The 17762-nt window shown below is 33.3% G+C and overlaps 1 protein-coding gene across 1 annotated transcript in view; it reads right to left on the bottom strand.

Moving 5' to 3' along the window:
- Window positions 1–2470: 2470 nt before the first annotated feature.
- LOC134529670 (tyrosine-protein kinase Shark-like) overlaps window positions 2471–17762 on the bottom strand; it is a 73707-nt gene continuing 58415 nt past the window's right edge. Inside the window, exons 14-16 of the mRNA XM_063364006.1 lie at window positions 14947–15118; window positions 13608–13734; window positions 2471–10467 (exon numbers count right to left, since the gene is read on the bottom strand). Coding sequence (XP_063220076.1) covers window positions 10270–10467; window positions 13608–13734; window positions 14947–15118 — 497 coding nt within the window. The 3' untranslated portion in view covers window positions 2471–10269. The remainder of the gene's footprint in view (window positions 10468–13607; window positions 13735–14946; window positions 15119–17762) is intronic.

Here is a 17762-nt window from a genome sequence, read left to right as displayed (position 1 = left end):
TCATTGGCAAACACAAGAATCCCAGGTGCTTCAAGGGAGTTTCTTGTCTTCCTGCAGATTATGCAAATAACACTCGTGCATGGATGACAAGAGAACTTTTCTCCAATTGGTTGGTTAAAACCGATAAAGAGATGCAAAAAGAAGGAAGAAAAATTCTTTTGTTGATTGACAACTGCGCAGCACACAGTGTTGATGTTAGATTGGAAAACATCAAAATTATGTTTTTGCCTCCAAACTGCACTTCTCAGTTGCAGCCACTTGACCAAGGCATTATTCAAAATGCCAAGGTCAATTTTCGAAAACGCCTGGTCGAAAGGCTGCTCATCAATTTGAGATTGAAATTGCCCACCAACATCAATGTTCGTCAGGCTATTGAGATGATCACCGGTGGCTGGTGGAATGTCCAGAAAGAGACAATTGCTAACTGCTGGAGGAAGTCTGGCATTGTAAACTGTAATGCTGATGAGATCACTGCAACATCATCAGACCAGGATGCAAGCCAGACTGCAGCTGCAGCACAAACATGTGAAACCAATGATATTGACCCCCAAGTATGGCAGGAAGTATCAGCCTCCATGCAGTTTGATGCTGTATCATTCACAGACTATGCCTCTGCTGATAACGAAATAGAAACAACACCAGGGTTGACCGACAGTGATATCATCAGTGAAGTCATTCAATCACAGTCATCAAAAGCTGAATCAGATGATGATTCTGACTGTGAAGAGCTACCTGTGACTGCAACGGAAGCTGTTCTGAGTGTAGAAAAACTAAACAAATTTATCTCTAAACATGAAAAGGTCCCAGAAGAGACCAGGAAATCTTTGCACAACATAGAACATTTTGTTCAACAGAGCATCATTAAAAATCAAAAACAAACTGAAATAACAAAATTTTTAAAAAATAAATTAACTTTTGTTTTGCAGAAACTGATGTAATGTATTCGCCAATGTTAATGCCATGTGTTGTTATAACTATTTTTGATTAATTTTATGATTTTTTTTCTTTGAAGTGATAATATGTATGTATTTATCAGTACTTAGTCATAAATGTTAATGCCATGTGTTATAATTATGTTTTTTTTTCTTTAAAAGTGATAATATGTATGTATTTTTCTGTACTAAGTCATCAATATTAATGCAGTGTGTTATAATAATGCTATTTTTGATTCATTTTGTAATTTTTTATTTGAAGTGATTATATGTATGTATTTTTCAGTACTAAGTACTTTCAGTACTAAGTATAAAAACTGGAGGTCCCTGTAAGTACTTAGTACTGAGATTCTACTGTATATCTATTTCACCCCTTATAGCCACCCATATAATATTTGTGTGCGCACCAAATCTTGGGAAAAATTAAAAGAACTTAGGAAAATACAGTATTAATACAAAATATATTAAATATTGCATTCCTTATTTTTTTATATTACTTCTAATAAAACCTATCATATCTCAAAATGAAGTCTAATTGACTTACACCACTTTTTTTTTCACTGCCTCAAATGAAGGCTTGAAATAAATAGGGATCCAAGTGACATTTTGTTGAAAAATATAGTTTTGTCGAAAATGTGATCTATGGGCTAACGTCAACAAGGTAAAAGGAGATTTAAGTGACAAGACGATTCCTATTATTTACAGTGTTTGGTAACAGAATGTGCTGGGTGTACGTGCCAGGCAGTCAAACATATAAAGGGATCTCACTCCTGATGTTTGTCAGTCTTTGTTGCAACCTGTTGTCTTTCTAGAGTGTCGTGAGTGACCATTTGACCAGGCCTATCATTAGAAGGCTTATCAGTGCTGTTCAGAGTAAACTATGGCAGATGAGGGTGGTAAGAAGCGAAGGAAGTAAGGAAAAGGAAGATTTATTGGAAGAAAATAAGAAATTGAGAAATGCTAGCAAGACATATTTACAGCTTCTAATACTGTAGTGAAATCGGATGCCCCATTCAAACAAACTGTATGTAAGTGCAAATACAATTGCAAATGTATACCCTACAACCAAAAATGTTTCCTCTTTGATGAGTTTTATATGTTAGACAATTGTAAACAACAAAACTATCTTCTAGGCCTAATGCAAGTTAAGCATGTTGCAAGAAGTACACATGGTACATATGGAGATGCTGCAGAAAGTACGCATCAAACAACCATGTTGCACACTGTACCAAATGGCGAAGGGAAAATTGAAGCAAGTTTGTAAGAATACTTTCTGTAATATTTTTGCTGTATCTTATAAAAGTAATAATAGTAGTAATCAAGCAGACTAATAACCCAGTGTATGTTGAAAAAACGGGTAGTAAGAAAATTGATAAAAAATTTACTCATGGTGACAAGGCTCCTGTTGTGAGCACATACAATATCATTTCCAAGGGATATAAGCCACTATGGGAGGCAGGATTCAGGGAAGGAACATCTTTCACAGGATTTGAACATATCCAGGTTTTACGAGGCTTTTAAGAAACAACATCCTGACAGCAATATGTCGTACAGTTTTTATTATCTGGTATTTAATAAGCATTTCTAAAGTAAACTTCCTTCAAGCAACCTAGAACAGACATGTGTACATGTGATTTGTCAGCTAGTCAAATCGCAACATCTTCTGGTACAGCTAAAACAGAGTTCAGAAATAAACCAAAACTTAATCATTTGAATGATGAAAAAGCAAGACAAGATGAAAAAAGATTTTAATGAGTCTCCAATTCCTAGTTGTTGTAGTGCGACATTTGGAATTGATTTAGAATAATGTTCTATCTTTACCGGCCTTAACTCATACTAACATGTACTAACTAAGGCAACCTTCAAATTTCATATTCACAATAACACCAGTATGATGAATATGTGGCATGACGGCATATCAGGTAGGGGAGGGGAGGGAATGAAGTTGCATCCTGTGTCTTTCAAGCCCTCAAGAAAATGAATCAAAGGACAAACTCACAGTGTAGAGAGGTAACTACTATGGGCAGAATAAAAATAAAATAATGATACTTTTGTAGATACACTTACCTTTCATTGAAATGTACCCAGAAATAAACCATTAGTTCTTAGTCGGGGGACACTCCTTCCTCAACTGCAACCGTGATTTTGCTGCTATTGAAAAGCGAAAAAGACTTACTAAATCCAATGTTCCCGAAGGCTTAAAATCCATGATAGAAAATGTTAAATTGACAAATATGTTTCAAGTAAAAATGCTAAGCACTGCTAATTTTTTCGACTTCAAAATATACTTTTATTAATACAGCAAAAGTTAACATTACAAAACTTTCATGGATAAAAGTTACTTCTAATTAACCAGGTAAAATCCTGGTTAAAAAGACCTTCAATTAACTCGAAAAATGGACTGAAATTAATGTTTTCAAGCAAGGTGTAACCAAAAAGACAGTATCAGAGGCAGCATTACCTAGTTTGTTGTGCAAATCCCACATTAAAGACGATAAGAAAGCCAATTTAAAAACTATTATTGAGTTTTTCATAAAACCTGAAGACAAACTGTTTTATGAATGCATAAAATCTTAAAACTAAAGCCATGTCCAGAATTTTTTTATTATTCCAATGTGATTTTATTAATGTATTTCAATAATGTTGTATTAATGAAATTGAATATTGCTTACAAATGTTTCGGTGTTTGTATTACCGGTTTATTTCTATTATCATCACAGGCAAGATTAGGTAATATTATTATGTTTAGATATTATCCAATGAAACATTTGTAAAAAGGGATGGAAGTGCCTCAGGCACTTACAGCTTATTTTAGGAAAAATACTGAGGCTGTAGAACTGACCGCAGGTTTTGACTTTTTATTTTTTTCTTGAACTGATCTTGGTTAATTTAAATATTTTTAATGATTGAGCACAGTGAAATAATTCTTAAATTCAATTTATAAACCTATTTTGAATTAGAAATTTAAAAGTAAGTACTAACCAAAGAAAAAATGCAAGCCCTGCAAAATGTTGACAATGGCACTTAAGGCGATTGGTGCACGGTAAAAAACGGTCACAGGCCCGAAAACAATGAATTTTGTATCATATGACCACTAAAGAGTCTAGATGCCTATGTGGGTGACCGTTACTATGTAGGGAGGTCAGGAGCTTAGTTCCAGCTCGTCAGTGGCGAGATGGCCTTCATACAGGAAGGGTGTTGCTGGCGGTCGCTCTGCGGCCTGCCATCTAGGAGGAATTAACAGAACCTCGAAGGTTTTATCTCCCTCTCCCTCTAATACACAGCCGATACGGTTCTATCGTGCCCGGAGGAGGGGAAGGTTTAGCAGGTTTTCTCTTTCACTCATCCTTCGCCATGGGGAGGCGGAATGGATTATTTTTTGTCCGCAACTGTGCAGACGTCATGTGGCCACTCCCGCACTCTTCTCACTCAACTCGCTCATTCTCTCACACTATTTCAATAAATCTTTTCAAATCTTCAACATCAATACTTTAAACCATTGCGCTTCCTACGGATTAATTATATTTCATGCAAGTGCCCGAATTCAGCTGCAAAAAAATAAAACGCGTAGTCAATTTTTTTCTTCAAAAACCTTCCCAAACACTGTGTGTTAAAAAACATTCTGAAAGCCCATTTTTCTAGATAAATGGAAATTCTAAATCACCTACGCCACAAGGAAACATTGTGCTTTAATATTATGTAAAGAAAACACCTCTTAGTTTTATAGTTATGTAAAGGTGGTGTGATATGTTTTAGATGTCGCACCATCTTATCATCCATGTAGAAGAGTTACCCGAAAAGCTAACAAGACTATTGCCATGGAAATGGAAATATGGTTAAGGAAATATTTTTCAAATGGATGTAAACAGTAATCAACATATAAAAAATCTTATAACTGTAAAATTAAAATACAAACAACCCTATAGCAAATTTAATTTCAATATGAAAAAGTCTACAATAATGTTTACAAGAAACAAAATTGCAATAGCAATACAAAAATATCGCAATTTTGTTACATTGTTAATATATATATTATTTCTAATAAAGGCAATAAAAATGACATACTCAATATTTGGAATACAATAAATACCTTAAGCCCTACATAATTGCTGCGATATTCACAATAAATGCTTTTCTTAAATATAGTAATTAAAAAACATCGTAAATAAATTATGAACATACATATTATGGTGAAGGAAAGTGGACACTATCGCACTGAAAAATCTTAGAGGGTAGTTTTCCTCATCTTATTTCTTTCTTTGCGTTTTTGGTCTTGTTCGTTAAAATATTTCATGTTCAAATACTTGATACGCATATACGTTCTTGTCCTGACAAAACAGTATATAACTTCTTCTGGATATTTATTTTCAGTAGTTCCGCAAATAATTTTAGTCAGTGATTCAAAAATCCGCTCTTTTTTGCACAAATTGTTGCCATGAATATTATCAAAACACATTTCAGCGATCTTTATTAATTCAAAAAATTCATTAGTGGGACATTTTAAGTTACCCTTTGATTGTACATGTATCCAGCTATCGTCCACCGAATTGAAATCCGTAGTGCCAAGGTCAGGATATTTATTTCTGAAACGGTGAGCTATATAGCCAGAAACATATTTCAGCCCTTCAAGAGAAATTTCGTCACTTGAAAGGGGCCTGGCCTCTAAATCTAAGTCTATTTCTTCCATGTCAGCAAGATCTATTTCATTTAAAGGTGATTTCTCTTGAAATGTCTTTGTAAAATACATTTCCTTGCACAAAAGTAGTTCTGTAATTTCATTCTGATAAGCACTGTCCTGTTCCATTTCATTTGACGAAAAATCACTTACCAAACACATTTCGTCTGTCTTCTCATCCGTGTTTTTCCGTTCAGCAAAAACTGCTGCAGAATGTTTTCACAATATGTAGTTTATAATTCTGTATTTAAAGTAAATGGGCAACAGATGCGTATTTTATTACATGCTTTATATTAGCTTCACCTGTATGTTTGTTTGTCTGTCCGTCTGTAACTCTTTCGACTAAGAGTGAGAGGCTCATCACTGTAAAATGTCCCACCAATTTCATTACGTTCGTTAGCCGAGCGGTCTAAGGCGCGCGACTTCTGAGACGTCAGCTTTCGGATTCAGCGATCGTGGGTTCTACTCCCGGCCACGCCAGAAAAAAAAAATTTTTTTTTTTTCTGGTAAATTCTAAGATTATGTCCATACATCTAACTGTAAATGACTCGGAGAGACTTTACCATTTCTTTGTGACGTTGCAACTCCAAATAGTTATCTCAGATGGTAATAGGTAGTGTCGGTAACTCATTTCCCTATGATAATTATACATAAATATAGTTTAAAAAACTAAAAAAACATGCTTTTAAAGAATATCAAACTAAAAAGTTAAAAATAAATATAGTTTAAAAAACTAAAGAAACATGCTTTTAAAGATTATCAAACTAAAAAGTTAAAAATAATTTTAAAATTTAATTTATGACAATAGTATATAAGCAATACTAGTACAAATGAGAAAAAAGCATGGGGCGCTTAATATACAAAAAATATGGCACAAAGCGCCTCAAGCTTTTTTTCTCATTTATACTAGTATTGCTTATATACTATTGTCATAAATTAAATTTTAAAATTATTTTTAACTTTTTAGTTTGATAATCTTTAAAAGCATGTTTCTTTAGTTTTTTAAACTATATTTATTGATGTTCCATACCTCTAATATACGGACAGAGAAAAAACCACTCTAACACATCTTAGTTCAGTTTAACTGTTAACAAATATTTAGGTTAACAGGTCCTATACATATTTCCGAATGTTTTACTGACTGAGTTATACTGGACATTAATTAAATTGATCGCTGATATTTATACTTTTAAACAAAATTTTGAATTTATCATTTTATGTAAACTCTAATGCGTTAAAAAGTGTAACGCAACACTACACACAGGTAGTGATGTCTAGTGCACTGCCCTATGCACATTAGTTAACAAAAAAATAAAATGAAATATTAATTACTGATAAATAATACCTTGATGTCGTGATAAAAGTAACACATGCTTATCTGATATTTATTTCAATTAGAATACGAAATAGGAAGATAAAATAATTAACTGATTTTAAGACTGATTTATTACTTACACAGTAAAGTGCATTTTGAAGACAAATGGGTCTTAAGAAGCGAAAATCGTACTCGATTAAAGGATGGTATGGTGTTCGGTATATTAAGGTTTCCCTCAAAGTAACGGTTTCAGAATGCTTTTAAGATTTTAGTTACATCCCAACGTAAGTTTAAAACATTTCTCTTAAGAGTGTGCTTCGTAGCATTAAAAAATGTGCCTTAATTATTTTGCAAATTTATCATTGTTATGGTGACGATGTCAGGGGTTTTCGTAATTTTTTTTTAGAAATATAGTACAGTATTAGCAACTACGTTAAGAACTCTTATTTTATTCACACAGAGAAAAGAAATACAAAATGTTAAAATTTGGCGTTTGTCTTTTTATATACTATATAGGTTTGTTATTATATGTGTGTTGTAACATGTATAAAAATGTTAAATATAATCAACAATATTTGGTAATTATATATATTAAAAAACTTTTATGTACGCGACTTGAAACTTCGTGAAAGGTTTTCAGTCTATAAAGGCCTATTCTATGATTTTTTTTAAATTATTAATTCTTATGCAAACAATTAATAAAATTGGAAGTTTCTTACATTGTCAGTATATGCATAGCATTACAGTGATTCCAAACAATTCTCTACCAGTGTTTACCTAAGGTTTGCATGTTACGTTGGTTCTTCTACTAATACACGTATATTACAAGAGGTTTGTAATAGATTAAATGGGGTAAGTAAGAATTCGTTTTTATAAACATTGTGTATGAAATTATAAATTTTGAGATGTATAATAACAAAAAGAAGTGCGTTCCGAAGACATATGTCGGTAGTGTTACCCACTGAAACATTATTCCCACTTCAACTCTCTGTAAAAATAAAAGTATGGGATTGAATGCGTCAAAAGGGGTATATAAATAAAATTTGAGGCTTCTTCCTTATTTCATACGCTAGTGTCCCCCACTTACAATTGCAAACAAAATTTTTTCCTCAATGTTGTAATTTACTCTGCGTAATCACAAAAATTTTTGGCAGTAAATAAGTATTTAATTTTTAAAAATGAAAGCATTCATGTTTTGAAAAAAATATTAAAGCGATGTGGGGAAAAATGTTTATAGATACTCCAGTAAAATTTTCAGTTTGATTGTTTTGATAGTTTCGGAGCTGTTGCGAGTTTAGTTTAGAGGATTCTTCGGCCGCGCGAGGCGAGTTTGGCTCTTTTTCATTTTCTTCCAGCGTAGGAAGCCGATACCCGGCTTCACCTCGCATCCTCTGCTGGTCTTCCCTTGTCCTCTCCAGATGTATTACTGTATATTAGCTCCATGAGCGCGACCTTGACAGACCCTTCGTTTCTTCGGTCTCCTCTCTCGTCATCCCTCTACACCCCATTCTTCCCTCTCCCCACCCGCAGGCTGCGGCCCGCCGGCCGAGCTCCGCCGGACTACCTGGTTCCGACAAGCGCCGCCCTCAGCGCCACGTCGCGGGGACATTCTTCCCGGCGGCGAGAGTTTTACACGCAGCACTAGAACTGTCACTCCAGAGGGCATGTTTTGAGTCGGATCGTATCAAAAACAAAAGGATATGAAAATATATACATAACTCAATAGTGTTCTGCCAATTATGTTTTCATTTTCATTTAAATTTATTCTTTAAATCGCTCCTGAAGTAGTCCAGCAGTGATCAATGGAAATTGTCAATATTAAACTGTAATTTTGACAATGAAAATTTTTTCTTCTTACTTTTATATGTGCAGAAACCTATTCGTACACTCGTTTCTTGAACTATACTTAAGTTTAACATAATTATGTGTTTTCTAAATAATTCTGGCTTGGAATAAAAATAAATGCATTTAAAATGACATAACTCAGTAAAAAAAAGTTTATTAAAAATATCCTAGGTATATTATGTCTTAAAAAGAAGCATCAAAAATAAATATGTACAGTTAAATTAGTTTTGTCATAATATTTTCCATGCACCAATCGCCTTAAGATCCCCATTTACTCCAAACGTTTTTATGGAAAAATATTGCATGGCACAAGGATGTACAAAAGCTGTTCAAAGGAAAGTTAGGGTTTTGCATTCTATAGATATGCAAAGAAGCTTAAGAAAGTGGGACTTATAAGATTACAGTAGGCTCCAGAATACCAACGCATGTGTCATTATTCTAAACATCCTCACAACTTAGCAAATCAGGACAATAAGTAGTGTTTTGTAATTTGTGTAATGAATTAGGTGTTTCTGTAAATATAATGCTTTGCAGGTGCCATGGCTGACAAATTTACAGCCCTAACCTTTCAAAATTTGTCTCAAGAAACTGTAGCCAGTGTTACACTATGATAGTCTTTTTCACTAATTTAAACTTAATAGATAATTCATATCCATCATCAACAATCTGATATCAAACCATTGTTATAAAATCAAGTTTTGTGCATTTTAATATGGTTCATGATTGCAATAAAGCATGGAGATACTATCTATCAAATTTTTACCAAATTGAAATCTCAGTTCCAAAGAACACTAATTAAGCATTTATTTGAGTTTAAGTTATTTTTACTTAATTTAAAAATTAATTCATTAAAATTTTTGACTATCAAAGGAACTTATAGCCAATTATTATTTTCTAATTTTTACAACAAAAAAAACTACCCCAGAGTTTGTACCTAAAGTTCAATAAAATCTGGTAGTTGATTGTAGAACTGTTTTCAGATGTATATAATGTTAGGTTGCAAGCAACACAAATAAATTTTATCATAACTACAGCATGCTCTTGATTGCTCATTTTATGTACTTAAAACTATCTTACCTTTTAATGATAAAATCTTTTTCAATGCTTTATTAGAACACAATTTTTTATTCATAATGTTGTGGCAGTTGCTTATATTAAATTCTAATGACCAGAAAGACATCCATCCATTGATATTCTGCTGTAACATAAATATGGCCCCTCTCTCTATCTCTCTCTTTCTCTCTCTCTCTCTCTCTCTCTCTCTCTCTATCTATATATATATATATATAATCTTTCTGGTCTATATATATATATATATATATATATATATATATATATATATATATATATATATATATATATATATATATATATATATATATAGACACACACACAAGGTTCCAAACATGATTACGTATTTATAAACAATAAACCCTTTTACAGAGAGCTCTTTGATGCAAATGTTTTGGGAAGCTAGCGCAAAATCCCACACCTACAAAATATCAACTGATGGTTTCAAATGGAATGAGCTCTTTCATATTAATATACTCTGGGTCAGAAGAGAATGTCTGATAAAGCTGGCTAAATGTAGGACGATCACGTGGAAGGTACGCCCAACACTGCTCGATGATCCTGTACACTTCATCCGGACACCTTGGTGACTGGCTCAGCCTTTCGCCATTTTCAACCAGTTGAATTACCTGTAATAAACAACGAGGAAATTTAGCTTGATATAAAGCTATTCATGTACGAGCACATTAAAACATTATAATGTACAACAAACTGACACAAAAATATATCTTTCCTTTATGATAAAAATTAATCCAATCTACTAAGTAAAATAGTGCAAAACTAGAACATGCAAAATCTGAGTGCCAGTAAACCTTCACAACAAAAAACTTATAGCCATACACGGGATGTGATCAAAAAATACTGTGAATAATTTTATTACAAAGTAATAAATGTTTACGTCAAATTTGAACTAATCTCCTTAAAAATACTCTCCTTGGCTAGTGATGCACTTATCCCAACGTTAATTCCAAGATTCAAAGCATTTCTGGAAAGCTTCTTTTGGAAGTGCTTTCATCTGCTCTGTCGTGGCCCCTCAACGTCGAGAATGGTGACAAAATGTGTTCCTTTTACATGGTTGCTACAGAAATAGAATCTTAGAATTCCCTGACTTTTCCCTGTTTTCCAGAAATTTAAGAGAAAAATTCCCTGACTTTCTTTTGAAGTACATAACATAAATATTAACATGCATATGATTAAATGTAATATAAAAATTTCAACATGAGGTAAAATAAGTTTTTTTTGTGTTATTTTGACGGCAGAATTGCGAATGTGTTTTTTTATTTCGACATGGCTGGTGAGAGCTCTTCGACCCATATTGCTGAGTTGAATACTTTTGTAGCACAAAGTGCAGTATGCAGAATTTATGCTTTTAGCAGAGGGTTTTATATGCTGAAACTGTGGCTCCTTGAGCCAATTCTCCTTAAAAGTAGTTTTCTTCGACATCTCTAAGCTAAAAAAAAGTACATAGCCTATTAATATTTTCAGGTTAGGTAAAAACATTGTTTATGAATTCTTAAAAAAAATATAACTACACAAATACAAAAACTCTTACAAATTCACACCTAGCAATATAACGGGCCTACTTAGAGAATTACAATAGCAGCATTACAACATGCAATACTCTTACAATTTTACAATGTTAACTAACGATTCTGGGGAAAAACATGTTCAGTTATGCATATTTTTTTTTATACACAATGTAAGTGTCACACAACAGAACTCACGGATTATAACGATTGAAAAAAAAGTAATAATAAAAATAGGTAAAAAAAATACAAAAACATAACCGTACACAAAAGCCACGTGTTTTCGTATCAGCTTGGTAGTTTTCAAAATGAGAATTGGTATTGCCTCTTTATCAAAAACACTTTATTTTCTTATATTGGCATCAAAAACTAACTTCACCTGAAACAACGCCTTTAAATTCACGTAATAAGCTTTGTACTCATCTTATTCCACGTGAAAATAGCCTTCAAAAGATAAACGACGCCATGCCCGTTCTGTAATTCACTGCATGGAATGGAACATAATACAAAGTCTCAAGGGCAAATTAAAAACAGAGAAGGAGCAAAACACGAACAAATGAAGGCCTGGGTTCGCTAGTGAACTAACGAGTGCCTGGATTGGCCAGAAGTTATGGTGGGTGGTTGTAACAGCCTATTGCAACGGACAATCGTAGACCAAGTAAAAAAAAAGTTGCAGTTGCCGTGTGCCGTAAGCAGCAGCCTTTTAGCGGAGTCGTTCGGTAGCGGTACGAGCGCATCAAAACAAAGCTTTGTTTGAATTATACGAAACTTTAAAATTTCCAGAATTCGTAGAATTTTCCCTGACATTTCCCGGAATTCCCTGACAATTTTAATTTCCCTGACATTTCCCGGTTTTCTAGTACTGTAGCAACCATGTTTTAGCACAGTTTATACTTATGTGAAAGAGCTAGAAGTCACATGATGCTAAATCCGGAGAGTAAGGCGGATGCGAACAGACAGGAACCTTTTGTTCAGTCAAAAAATTTTGGATCAGAAGCAAGAAGTGGTGATGTGCGTTGTTGTGATGGAGGAAGCCATTGGCCCATTTTTCTGGTCTCTTTCTCCGTACATCATTTCGCAAACGTTGCAGTGCAACCTTGTAATATTCGAAGTTTACAGTTGTTCCCCTTGGAATTTAATCTGATCACACAATGTCCTCGCTACCAAAAAAAAAAAAAATGAGCATAACCTTAACATTCAACTTTGACTGACTTTTCCTCTTATGACAAGGAGAGCCACTTGTTTTCCATAAGGGAACTCTGCATTTTTTTGAGGATCATAGTTATACATTTAACTTTCATCTTCAGTTATAATTTTGGCAATGAAATCCACATCTGCATCAAGACGATCCTTCGATTCCGTGCAAACTAACGCAAAATTTTCCTTTTGTTCGTCAGTCAAAGGTCTGGGAATAAAATCTAACATTCAACTAGTCTCATTTGCAAATAATCAATTTTAAATTCCTTGCACAGACCCGTACTAGATAATAGTTCTTCGGTAAGCTCTCGAATAGTTAATTGCCTATTTGAACAAACCATTTGTGACACTTATTGCACGTTTTCGTCTGTTTTTGAGGTTGAAGGATGTCCCAACCGTTGTTTGCCTTTAATAAACTAATTTCCACTTTTAAATTGCTCATACTACTTGTAAAGCATCTTCAAAGTCACCACCTTATGATCACACTCTGATTTTAACATTTACATATGCTTCTTTGGCACTTTTTTGCAACTTAAAACAAAAGTTAATAAAGTTAACACGTTGTTGAAAATCCATGATGTGCAACAGACAAGGCAAACACAACCTCACTCTTCCGGCTCTGGAAGCCAACTGACAAGTCACAACTTGTTCAAACTTGACACGGATTATCTTAACGGATCAGGTTATCGGTTTTATTACTTCAAATATATGTAGCGTCAGCAGTTGTTGCTGCTATAATAATTCATTCACCATATTTTTTGATCACACCTCGTAACCTCAATACTCCAAACATTATATTATATTGCCCTTTTCCTTTTCATTTACCATTTAGTTGGCTAAGGTTTTGATTAGACATATCACATTTGTAAAAACAATTATTTTTATAGCTAAAACTGCAGCAAATGAGTAATTTTTTTGGGGTAAAAGTATTTATCATTATTAATTTTAGCAGTGACTGTGATAGTTAAATGTTAAAGATTTATTTTTAAATGCACAATTTGAAAGCATATCAAAATCACAAAAGAAAACAAAATACTTGATCATACCTCGACACCTCTCATGTCTCCATATGGCTGCTGACCGTATGAAAACATCTCCCATAGAGTCACTCCAAAACTCCAGACATCACTTGCATGAGAGAATGTTCCAAAATTAAACGATTCTGGAGCATACCTTAAAACATTTAATTGCTGTCATAAAAATTAACACAACATTTTTTAATGTAAAAAATAAACAATACATTTTAAACAAAATATGTATTTAAATAAATTAAAACATGCCTTTTGAACACATAGTATAAAATATTTTAAAGTGATATTAAAAAAATATATAAATTATTACGGTATATTACTAAACATAATATTTTTTCTATTCTGTTTGCTTCAGGGAGGAAATGAGTATTCTACTTCTTTTGCAAGAATCAAGAACATTGTTGCTACTACTTTGTGATTCTGAAATTCCCTGAATTCCATTATTCCCATTTTTTTTAATTAAAATATTTCCTGACCGCTCAACACCATATGGTAGCACACAGCTCTCAATGGTCACATTTTTTTGACGTCAATTAAGGGTGAAATATTCCTTTTTACTACAATTGTTTTTTTAAGACTTTTAGATGTTAAAAATAATTAATACTGTATTAAAAATAGTGTTGATTTTTTTACTAGAAACTAGTGGGAATGGACAATGCCACTTATCTCACTATAAAATATGAGACTTGTATATACCCTTAAAAAAATACTGAAATTAATTAATTCAATAAAATTAATATTTCAATATAAGTTTTTGGTTTTACCACAAAAACCCAATGAAAACAGATATTCGGCAAGCTGTTTGCTAAAAATTTTATTTGTGAGTCGGCACTGACATTTTATTTGAAGACCATGGAAGGATAAGGCTGAAAGACCAGAAAGAGATGTTGATATTATTGGAACAGTCAGTGAGAATAGAAATAATTAAATTGTGGGAAATCATGAAGGAAATGACAAGGGTGATATTTAAATGCACAAAAGGACTTTAAGTGGCATACATTAATGGCTTGTGTGGCATATAAAGTTACATATTATTTGTTAACATAATTTTTTTTTGTAGTTTACAAAAATTTAACAGCACTCCCTCATTATTTTTGTTTTCCATGACCTTTCTAGATTAACTATACTTTTGGTTGCCTTCAATGATCAAAACATGACCATATGCGAAGTAAAATTTTGAGCAGTAACTGTCACAATTCACTTTCCTGACCATTATTGTGCCATTCAGTAAGCTTGAGAAGCACAGTTAAAAATACTGTTTAAGTTGCCACTTGTTACAAAACTAAAAATTTTTTTGTTCCTCCACTTAATCATTAAGTCATTTCAAATTATTCTAAGCATTAGCATTACTCACCATTTGATAGGCCATCTGCCTCCTTGTGAAGCTTTGTAGTATTCACTGCCACTACCTAATGCTCTTGAAAGGCCAAAATCACTAATCTTGGCTTGATGCCTTGATGCCAAGAGAATGTTTCGAGCCGCTAGATCTCTATGCACAAATCTCTGTTGTTCTAAATACATCATACCTAAAACCAAAATTTGAAATTTTGGTTAGTGTGTACAAGTTTAACTGCTTTCTTCCATTCCAGAAAATATTGTATGTATAGGAAAAAAAAACATTTATTTGCCCACTTTGTTTTTTCATACTTATTGTGAGCTGATGCATTATTCTACTGGGGACAGTTACAACATACACCCTTAACATCTTACACTGAACCATGGATAAAAAACAGAGCACCAAGTGCACAGATGCAAATAAATATATTATTATATATCAGTATCACTACAAATTTATGATTCAGATATATTCTGACTTTTCCAGATATCCTAGACATGAAAAGGCAATTTTCCTGACATTTTGGACAATGTTGATCACGAGCCATTCTATGTTTATGCTTTTTATGATCAACAAAGGAAGTTGTATATGCATATCTTTCAAACATGGCATTTTTCACCTGCTTCAAAGAACCAGAATACCTACTCGTGTAACACGTTTATGGTTGAAAAAATATTTTCCATTTGTTTTTGAAAGTGAAAAACTAAGAATTAATTGTTTGAAAATCTCTAAAATGTCTTTTTTGCAAGTGTTCATGATTATTTGGCTGGTAAAGGAAGAATTATGACTGCTCTCAAATAAATATATTTTACTTATTTTTAGAAACAAAATTACTAAATTGATCTCATCAAAAAATACATCATAATCACAACAGCAGAAACTGACAACCATACACACACTATATACATATAAATTAAGAGATTTTGTGAAAATTTACTCTAAATTTAACATACCTATCAATTTTCCTTTATTTCTAACACAAAATATAACAAAATGCAAGGATCAAAAATTTATGAAATACAGTGAAGTCTATGAAACACAAAAATAAACTACAGCAAATCACCCTGCTGCCAAATCAACAGTATAAAATTACACTCCTCCTTTCATCATTTGTATTACTTTACTCTGAATTTATTTAGATTTTAACATTTTGTTGGCTAATTTTTTCAGAGACCAACTTGAGTTGCACGATGTGAACCAACTGCTGGACTTACATCCTCAAGAACTCACAGCTGAAAAATAAACCTGACAAGGAACAGTATACTGCACCAGATAAAGAAAAAAATGCCGAACACAAGAGAGAACTAAACAAGAAAGATGTTGATAAACTAAGCATGCTTGGTCCTCGATGAAAATTATCCAAATGAAGAATGAAAAAGTGCTGTGATTAAAGGACTAAATCAAGAATTTGAAGTTTATAGAACTTTTTAGGCAGAACAGAAACCAAAACAGATGAAATTACACACGTTTTTCAAGAAAGGGCAAGATGGTACTATTAATATTACTCAATAAAATCTCTACGCACTTTCATGTTTTGTTTACCGTACATATGTGCTATCATGTTTGTTTGTGCTGTTAGGGAAACCTAAATCTGCTTACCTTGGATTTGTTTAGCAACTTTTTAAAAAGTTATAAGTTGAATGTTTACAGTATTCCGTGTGTTCGCTTGTAATCTAAAGTTGGATGAATCAAGTTTCGCAGTTTCATAAACGTGGTTTTACTTTCTCGAGTTATGTAATAACAACTAGTTACTAAAGCTGCTTGTGACAGCAGGCAGATGCACGCGTCAAGTGTTGAAGGTCACGCCTGGGTGGGCAAGCAAACCATCTGACGGTAAGTACGTAACTACTTATATCCCATTACACAGTGTCACTGCGTAATATAAAGTATTTAGTGGTAGATTTAAAAAGATAAATGGTGCGACATGTTTATAGTCAAGTGTTATTCTACGCGTTTATATTATGTAAAAGACATTTCCATACACATTTTGAAACATATTAAATAAATTAGCCTGCTATTTATGGAGACTAATGCTTGAGAATACACTATTTTTAATAACACAAACATTTTTAGGAACATATTATTCATGCTAAGTGAGGGATTGGTGCATATGTACTAAAACACAAACGTACTAAAACCAAGTAATGCCCATACCTATTTCAAATTGATTACAAGCAAGGTGAGGTGAGGGATCCCCAAATATATAGCTATTATCATTATCTTTCCCTTCTGCTCCGCCTCGTCACTCTCACCTGATGACTGAGGGGAACAAGTGGATCTTTTAGTTCCAGAAGGTAAAACAATGATTTCGTCTAGGCGTTGGTTTCTTTGTTTTTATTTTACTTTTAGTTATTTGTCATAATATAGAGTTACAACCTGTGATATAATTAACAGAAAGCATATACAACATGGAATTGAGATTGCATTAATACAAGAATGGGTACAAGCATGGGTATAAGAATGGTCATAAGAATGGGTACAAGAATGGTCATAAGAATGGGCCGGACCTTATTAAAGAATTAACATACGTAAATTTAACAATTTTTTAATTACAGTTCAGAATAAGAAAACACATTAAATTATCGTAGTGAGGTTCTTGATTTCAGATCGAAGAAACGTCGTGGTTAGATGCTAGTCCGAAAAAGGTTTTAAAAAAATTGAAAAGCTGGCGTTTTGGAGATTGTTGGATGAAGTGGGACAGCTGACGAGATGTCAGAGGGCCTGGGTCATCTGCCCCGATGGAGGCTGATCTGGTCCTTGGAAAAGTACCCGGGTTCGGTACTCGGTGCCTTGGTCCAGCACTTGTACTGTGTTACTTGGTCCCTGTCAAACAG

Source organism: Bacillus rossius, chromosome 2 (genome assembly GCF_032445375.1).
Source record: "Bacillus rossius redtenbacheri isolate Brsri chromosome 2, Brsri_v3, whole genome shotgun sequence".
Taxonomy (NCBI): domain Eukaryota; kingdom Metazoa; phylum Arthropoda; class Insecta; order Phasmatodea; family Bacillidae; genus Bacillus; species Bacillus rossius.
This window is presented reverse-complemented; position numbering and strand designations above follow the sequence as displayed.